We start from the raw sequence: 8,260 nt of genomic DNA on the forward strand, positions 1-8,260 counted from the left end.
AACATTTTAAATAAGTAGAAAATTATTTAAAATAGCAATTATTAAACTTGTACAAAAAAAGTTTATGTTTTTACAACAAAAACTAAAAAAGGAAGGCAAACTGCCACGTGCAGCGCCGCATTTGGATGTGTCTGAAGCTTGGAGCTTGACTTCCCTACGTTTCTCCTACAAATGGGCCTTGAGCTTGTTTGGAGGTTCTAGCAGGGGAGCGCAGCTACTGGTATACCGATGGATGGTCGTCCGCCGGGGGGGGACATCGTCCGCTGCCACCGAGCGCTGGGCGTCGGGAGGGACACACATGGACCGGTGAGGGAGGAAGGGGACACCCGCCTAGCCAGCCAGATCAGCCGAATCAACCCTAGCGATCAATGGGGTGACAGATGTCGCAGCCAGATCGCCCTCACATCCACAAACGCTCGGTCACTTAGCATATTTTATAGCCCTCCATAACAAAGCTGTTCACAATGAGGGTTTAAAGACTCAGAGTCCTGGTCGCGATCCGTACAGTTTGTCTGGTTCATCTTATAAATTGAAGCTGCATCGGTAAAATTATTTTAAACAGTAAAACAGAAAACTGTATCTGTTTTACCCATGATGGTTAGCGACAAAATGCAAATAAGCATGCTTGCATTGGCTGAAGCTGCCCAATCAGCGCCTTCACGCGTTTTCCCCGCCTACTCCACCCCTTCAACAACCCTGAGCGCTGTGAATGTTACGTAAGATTAACTTTTACTTCCACTTATTTTGCATTTCTGCGTAGAGGTTGAGCGCGCACAGGTATGAAAACTGCACACGCAGGGGAACAGCTTCCACATTTATGCAGCTGCTTGCGAATTTACTGTGATTTCACTTTGCTTCACAGATTTTAGGCCCTAAAAAACAAAAAGAAAACACAGACAACAGCCATGTCTGAAAAACCTGTGGTGTACTATTTTAATGGGAGAGGGAAGATGGAGTCAATCCGCTGGCTTTTAACTGTTGCAGAAGTCGAGGTAAGTGAAGGAGGTGTGAGTTTTTGAAGAACTGCAAGCTTTTGTGCAAATCTGATTTGAAATACTTTCTTTTCAGTTTGATGAAGTGCTTCTGACAACTCGGGAGCAGTATCAAAAACTCCTTGATGGTGAGATGGGTGCATGCAGGGGATGCAAGCGATAGGATTATTCTGGGTAAACATTAAACTAAAGGTTCAAACAAGGAAGGCTAAAAGTTTTGGGTTTTTTTTTAATCTGTTAAATCGTTTAAAATTGAACTCATGACTGTGGGTGGAGTTTTTGTGGTTTGCCTCCAAGTCACGCTTTAACTCCCCCTCCCATCCACCCCATGGTCTTAGAGCCACGTTATATAATCTAGATTGAGACGGCAGCTTGTATGCAAACGTCTCTTAATATCTTCTCATCTACAGTCAAAGATGCACGTTAAAACAAATTGTGTTGGTCTTTTCCACTGGGAGTGCAAACCTGCTTTACCTGCTGCTGTTGTGCTTGCTCCAAAGATGGGGCGCTCATGTTTCAACAGGTCCCTTTGGTGGAAATGGATGGCATGAAGCTCATTCAGACAAAAGCAATCCTGAATTACATCGCAGAGAAGTACAATCTGCATGCAAAGGATCCCAAAGAACGAGTCATGTATGGTCCTTAAAAAAAGTGCAATAAAGTGTTTGTCTTACATCATAGCTGTATTTAAATAGGTTATTATGCTTTCCTTCAGGATCAACATGTATTCTGAGGGATTGACAGACCTCATGGAAATGATTATGATCCTCCCCTTCACCCCAGATCCCAAACCCAAATTGGACAACATTCAAAGCAAAGCAAAGGAGCGCTACCTTCCTGTGTATGAAAAGGTAAAATAACTGATTGTTTGGTTTAAAAACCTGAGTTTCTGCTGATCATTGCTAAAATAGGTGTCATAAAATAGGCTCTGACCGGACCCGTGTACCTGGTGGGAGGTAAACTAAGCCTTGCTGATGTGCTGCTTCTTGAATGCACCCTGATGCTGGAGGAGAAATTTCCAGACATTTTGAAAGACTTCCCCAATGTCAAGGTAAACGTGTTTCAACAAAAAATAAATCAACAACAAGTTCAATGAGAAAGCCAACGCCCAGTGCTGTGAAACGCTCATCTTTCTGTTATTCCTTCCAGTCCTTTCAGGGCAGGATGACACAAATCCCCGCCATCAGCAGGTTTCTGCAGCCGGGCAGCAAGAGGAAGCCGCCGTCAGATGAAAAATACTTGAAAAATGTTGTGGAAGTCTTAAACCTCAAGTTGCCACTTTAAGAAAAACGCTACAAAAGATCTGTTACATTCCTCATTAGGCAGCGTGATTATGATCAGTTACATCTAAAACCAGTTACATCTAAAACCTAATTAGTTTAAAGGACAAGCAACACAATAAGAGTTAAGAGGCAGATAATCATTTACCAGCCTCTTAACTCTTATTGTTAAGAGGCAAGTAAATACGTGAAGATAGACGAGGCACCAACACAACAACATGGAAAGAACTTCTATAATCTTCTTTAGCAATAAATACATTTGACAAAAACACTCGAAGCTGCTGTTTTTTCTTCTAGATAAAACACAACAGTTTTTAATGAATTAAACTTGTTTTAATTTGCTGTTATTAGAAAAAAATCACAAAAACTCTTTCCCCATCATAGACGGACAAGAATACAAATGAAAATGCTTCAACTTGTTCTTTTTCTCAAGTTATAGAAATAAATCCGAGCCCTAACAGCACCCAGAGCTCACAGTCGTCTCCTGTAGTGTGGGTTAAGAAATCATGGAAGTTCCCATTCATGCACTTGCTCATATGCATGTATTAAAAAATAATACTGCAGTAAAATTTGATTTAGTCGGCTTAGTGGGAATGTTTCCTGTTTCCAGGGTAAAGGTTGATGTTCTCCCGGTCAGACGATCAGAAGTAAGAGGCGAAACACCATCAACAAGCTGTAAGACAGACAAAAGCAACTGCATCAGCGAGTTTAACAAATAAATGTCCCAATCCCTGATTTGTGCAACAATTTGTACTGTCTGGTAGCACGTCTGACTCTGACCTTAGCCCTGTCATTATTCCAGCTGGCATTAATTTCCCAGAGTTCTTGTATCTCATTCCCATGATGACTGCGAGAACTCCTGAGGACACTGAAAGAAAGAAAACACCCTGTTATGACACTAGCTGGACACTGAACCTCTACACTCTTGATTGTAGCCGGGCTGCATATAGAGCCATACTCACACAGTGACACCTTGATGTCCTTTGGGTCACTCGTTATGTTGTAGGCACCGAAAGCTGATAATCCGCCAAAAACTAAACCAGCCATCAGGGACATCACGCTGCCTGCGGGGAAACGCAAAAATCAATCAGTGTTGATTTCATTTCCAACACTTTAATATTTAGTTGAGCTTTATGCACAGCTGTGGTCAGAATCTGAATCAGAAATACTTTATTAATCCCGAAGGAAATTATGCTCATCAACCTTTTCTCTTGTATCCCATAAATCCTCCAAAAGCAATGGCTGCAGCATAGCTGAAGCCAATCCAGTCCAACGCCATCGTAAAGCTGAAAACCAAAAAGCAGTGCAGGGTGTCAGGTGGTTAAAAGACACAACTCAGGACACTTATTCAGCTTTAATCTTTACCAAGCACGCGCTCCCCAAAAGAGGCGGGTGGATAAATTTAATTATCGACAGTATCGATATCGGATCGATACTAACATGACAGGATCGATACTTTCTTTCTATCCTCTAAGTTCAGTGTATAGCCACTGATGTGTGTTATTATTTTTTGTTTTTTTGATTTGTAAATTGATGATGATTCACCTCATAAGTCATGACATAAGTTAAAAATATCGGTATTGCTATCTACTGCATCCACTTGGTTTTGGATAAATACGCAATTCTGAAGGCACAGCTCACCAATGCAGATACTGCACTGCTCCCAAACTATTCTTCATAATTCTTGGGTTTCAACATATGTGTAATCTAATCATATCTACCCACAATAAGATCTCCGGATGTTGCTGTGAGCTTCTGGGATGATTCAACTACAGAAACAATCGCAGCACAAAGCTACAGACGTGCACATAAACGCCTATGCTGGCTACTTTCTTTAAACTGTTGTTAAAACGACTACGTATTGGTGAAGCTTACATAAATTGTTACTGTTGTATGAATCATGTTGTTGCATATTACATACCTGGAGTCCAGACAAGTGAGCAGCAGAAGCAGCAGCAGCCACAACCTTTGGTCCGAAATTGCGCTTCCTCGTTGACTGGCCGTGGAGATACGTAGAAATGCGTAAATCCCGCGTCATCAGGGGTTGTGAAGCGCGTCTCTCCCGCCGCCATCTTTCTCAGGGGTTGTGGCCACAGTTATATATCGTATTTCTATGCACAGCTCCCGAATGTTATTGTGTTTATTTATTTTAACGTTATTTATTCATAACGTTTCACACGCTACCCAAGCTGTTTTCTGTACCAATACGAAGCCAGATTCTAATTTCAGTTAATTTTTAGGTCCAGGTAATTTTTATTGGTGAAAGAGAAAAAAAGATTTGTTAAAAATGTTGTTGCTCAGGTAGAAAACTCGTGGACGGAAAGTAGAAGCGGATCATCTCCCTCTAACCCTAGCATCCACCTCTGTCACACCAACCATCTTCCATCAACCCTCTCTGTGGTCCTCTTCTCCTCCTGACTGGCCTGACTCCTGACTTCATCCTTCCACCATCCTTTCTCCGGTAAATCTACTATCCCTCCACTGCAAATCTAATCCTGCCCATTCTGGTCACTCCAGGATAATAATAATAATAAAAAACGTCCCCCATCTCTTCCTGTCTGTTTGTTAATAAGAAGACTTTGAAAGTACAAAAACATGACTATACACATGTTTGTCTGTTTTCCATTTTATTCATTTACTTATTTTTAGATTCTTTGGTAAAGACTAATTTAAGGGGGGAACTTGTCAGTATTTACCTTTCCTGTTCATCTTTGAAGACTTAGTGTCAAATTAAATTTTTACATAAACATTAACAATTTGATATATAAGCGCACTCAACCCTATCATTTAAAATAAATACCTTATTACCTTAATTATCCTGAACAACTTACTTATGTCCAGCTGTCCATACAGGTTCAACCTACAGGCAGAGCAAATGAAACCGCTGGAAAGTTAAAAATCCTGACTTCAGGAGGTGCGGCTCTCCCGGACCAATATGGCTGCTGTCTTGAGTACTTCCAAACAAAAACCAGAAGCGACCCCTAGCGGTAACCTCAAGCTAATATTTTGACAACTTTCCCTATCTCTGACCCATTTCTGAGTTTCTAGTGGCAAGTGACTTCTCTGAACTACTATGGCTTTTCACACTTCTAAAAGTAGCCCTTCAGGACTCTGTTTCCTAAAACTGGAGACACAAAGCATATTACAGATGGTAAGTGGACTGGTGCTTGTATAGTGCTTTTTTTCTTTTTCTTTTTTTACTTTACTTGAGCACTCAATGCGCTTTATACAACATGCCTCATTCACCCATTCACACTCATTCATACAAAATATTTTTTTCTACACCTCAGTCTTTTAATCTAACATTTAAACACAAAAAAGAAACATAAAATTCAAGATCTGCAATATGATATAAAATATATCTCCCAAAGAAGAGCCCCGCATGTGTCTCCTTCACTGCATTGAGCTACAGAGTCAGGTGTGCTTAATTTTAGGTCTTTCTGTAAATTATTCCATGCTGTTCTCCTCAGATCTGTCAGAACTCCATGCACATCAAAAAGCAAAAGATGGTCTCTCTCCGCTTTAGCCCAGAAGATGCAGCGTTCATTTTCTCCAAAAATGGTTTCACATTTTGTTTCATCATATTTCCACTTTTTATACCTTTCATGTTTATGATCTGTTGCCAATTAACATAATTGTTTCTTTGTAGTATCACTTTTCCAAACTTTTTGTTCCCCCATGCAAAATTCTTTGAGACGTGTGGCTGACATCAAATCAAAATTGAACTTTTTGGAACTGGGGTTGTATTTATACTGATTTGTCTCTAATAAAAACACAAAAACAGAAAATTCTAAAGTTTGTCTTTCAGTGCAAAATTCGATTAGATCTGCAGTGTATGTAAATATATTGCGAGGGCGGGTAGGAAGGGCACGAGGTGAGCAAGGATACAGTCAAAGCTTTTACGGCATTTTAAAGTAAAATCAAACAACTTCTTCTTAAGTACAAATCTTGATAATATTAATAAGCTTTATTTGTACACACAACATTTAAAAACAGACTTAAAGTACAAAAAGCAGACTTTTCAGAAAGTAAATTCAAACATCAGCCCAAAGAAAACAGATTCAGTTAATGTGATGAAACAGAAATAAAGATTCAAGGTTATGACAAATAAACAACACTAATAAAATCACAAAAGCAAGAAAGCTGAAACAATAAACAGAACCAAAAAAGACAAAAGAAAAGAGATGACATCACATACGACACCAATAAAATCTCCTCAGGTAGATCATTCTAGAGTCGAGGGGCTCTAATGACACAGTGATCACCTTTAGAGTGTGACTGTGAAACAGCTGGAAGGCCCCAGCTGAGTATCTAAATTTGCAAAATGGCCCATGAGGAGTCAACATGCTCTGACATGCAGCCAGACCCTGACGCGCTCAGGAAGCATACAGGGAGCCAATAGTGAGAGCTGGATGGAAGCAGAGTTGCAGTCTTACACGCCTCTCTGCAGCTTCTCTCCTCCTGCTACCCCCCCAAAAACCCATCTCCATAGAGACTGTGTCAGCTCCCAAACAGACAAAAAACAAACTAAAAACCAGCAACAAACAACTTAAACATAAACAATTACAAAGAAAGAACAATACAGTATCCACATCTGAACCAAAGAGTAAAACAGTGAAATGTGGATTATTAAATATTAGGTCTCTCTCCTCCAAGTCTCTGTTAGTACATGACTTAATAATTGATCAACAGATTGATTTACTCTGCCTTACAGAAACCTGGTTGCAGCAGGATGATTATGTTAGTTTAAATGAATCAACACCCCCGAGTCATTCTAACTACCAGAAATCTCGAAGCACAGGCCGGGGGGGCGGTGTGGCAGCAATTTTTCACACCAGCCTATTAGTTAATGAAAGACCAAGACAGACTTTTAATTCATTTGAAAGCCTGATGCTTAGCCTCGTCCACCCCAGCTGTAAAACTCAGAAACCAGTCTTACTTGTTATCATCTATCGTCCACCTGGGCCTTACACAGGGTTTCTGTCTGATTTCTCAGACTTTTTATCTGATTTAGTTCTCAGCTCAGATAAAATAATTATTGTGGGTGATTTTAACATCCATGTACATGCTAAAAATGACAGCCTCAACATGGCATTTAATCTGTTATTAGACTCAATTGGTTTCTCTCAAACTGTAAAAGAACCCACCCACCACTTTAATCACACTCTAGATCTTGTTTTAACATATGGCATAGAAACTGAACATTTAACAGTGTTTCCTGAAAACCCTCTCCTGTCTGATCATTTCCTGATAACATTTACATTTACAATAATTGATTACACAGCGGTGGAGAGTAGACTTTATCAAAGTAGATGTCTTTCTGAAAGCGCTGTAACTAAGTTTAAGAATATAATCCACCCACTGTTATCATCTTCAATGCCCTGTACCAACATAGAGCAGAGCAGCTACCTGAATGCTACCCCAACAGAGGTCGATTATCTTACCTCCTCACTATGTACGACTCTGGATACTGTAGCTCCTGTGAAAACTAAGGTCTCTAATCAGAAGTACCTGACTCCGTGGTATAATTCTCAAACACGTACCCTAAAGCAGATGACTCGTAATCTGGAGAGGAAATGGCGTGTCACAAATCTAGAGGATCATCATTTAGCCTGGAGAAATAGTTTGCTGCTTTATAAGAAAGCCCTCTGCAAAGCCAGAACATCTTACTATTCATCACTGATTGAAGAAAATAAGAACAACCCCAGGTTTCTCTTCAGCTCTGTAGCCAGGCTGACAAAAAGTCAGAGCTCTTTTGAGCCAACAATCCCTTTAACGTTAACTAGTAATGACTTCATGAACTTCTTCACAAATAAAATTTTTATCATTAGAGAAAAAATTACCAGTAATCATCCCACAGATGTAATATTATCTACAGCTACTCTTAGTACCATTGATGTTAAGTTAGACTCTTTTTCTCTAATTGATCTTTCTGAGTTAACTTCAATAATTACTTCCTCCAAGCCATCAACGTGTCTTTTAGACCCC

General features: G+C 40.0%; 2 protein-coding genes across 4 annotated transcripts; one reads left to right on the forward strand and one right to left on the reverse strand.

Annotated features, from left to right (window-relative positions):
• The first annotated feature begins 669 nt into the window (after positions 1 to 669).
• gsta.1 (glutathione S-transferase, alpha tandem duplicate 1) lies at positions 670 to 2,543 on the forward strand. Of its 3 annotated transcripts, none has more exons than XM_040001939.1 (7): positions 670 to 777; positions 863 to 992; positions 1,069 to 1,120; positions 1,493 to 1,625; positions 1,708 to 1,843; positions 1,918 to 2,043; positions 2,142 to 2,543. In XM_040001939.1, the coding sequence occupies exons 2-7, from the start codon at positions 906 to 908 to the stop codon at positions 2,274 to 2,276; spliced, it is 669 nt and encodes a 222-aa protein (XP_039857873.1). In that variant the 5' UTR covers positions 670 to 777; positions 863 to 905; the 3' UTR covers positions 2,277 to 2,543. The 3 variants fall into 3 exon arrangements, with proteins under 3 accessions (XP_039857873.1, XP_039857875.1, XP_039857874.1); XM_040001941.1 differs by having other exon boundaries at positions 694 to 716; XM_040001940.1 differs by lacking the exon at positions 670 to 777 and having other exon boundaries at positions 787 to 992.
• A 40-nt stretch (positions 2,544 to 2,583) lies between these two features.
• Positions 2,584 to 4,324, reverse strand: zgc:163080 (uncharacterized protein LOC799515 homolog). The gene is made up of 5 exons (XM_040001955.1): positions 4,194 to 4,324; positions 3,476 to 3,558; positions 3,235 to 3,336; positions 3,053 to 3,140; positions 2,584 to 2,945 (listed from the first exon to the last, which is right to left on the reverse strand). The coding sequence occupies exons 2-5, from the start codon at positions 3,549 to 3,551 to the stop codon at positions 2,906 to 2,908; spliced, it is 306 nt and encodes a 101-aa protein (XP_039857889.1). The 5' UTR covers positions 3,552 to 3,558; positions 4,194 to 4,324; the 3' UTR covers positions 2,584 to 2,905.
• Positions 4,325 to 8,260: the final 3,936 nt, after the last annotated feature.

This window comes from Simochromis diagramma, unplaced genomic scaffold (genome assembly GCF_900408965.1).
Source record: "Simochromis diagramma unplaced genomic scaffold, fSimDia1.1 OVJJ01000421.1, whole genome shotgun sequence".
NCBI classification, from domain to species: Eukaryota; Metazoa; Chordata; class Actinopteri; order Cichliformes; family Cichlidae; genus Simochromis; species Simochromis diagramma.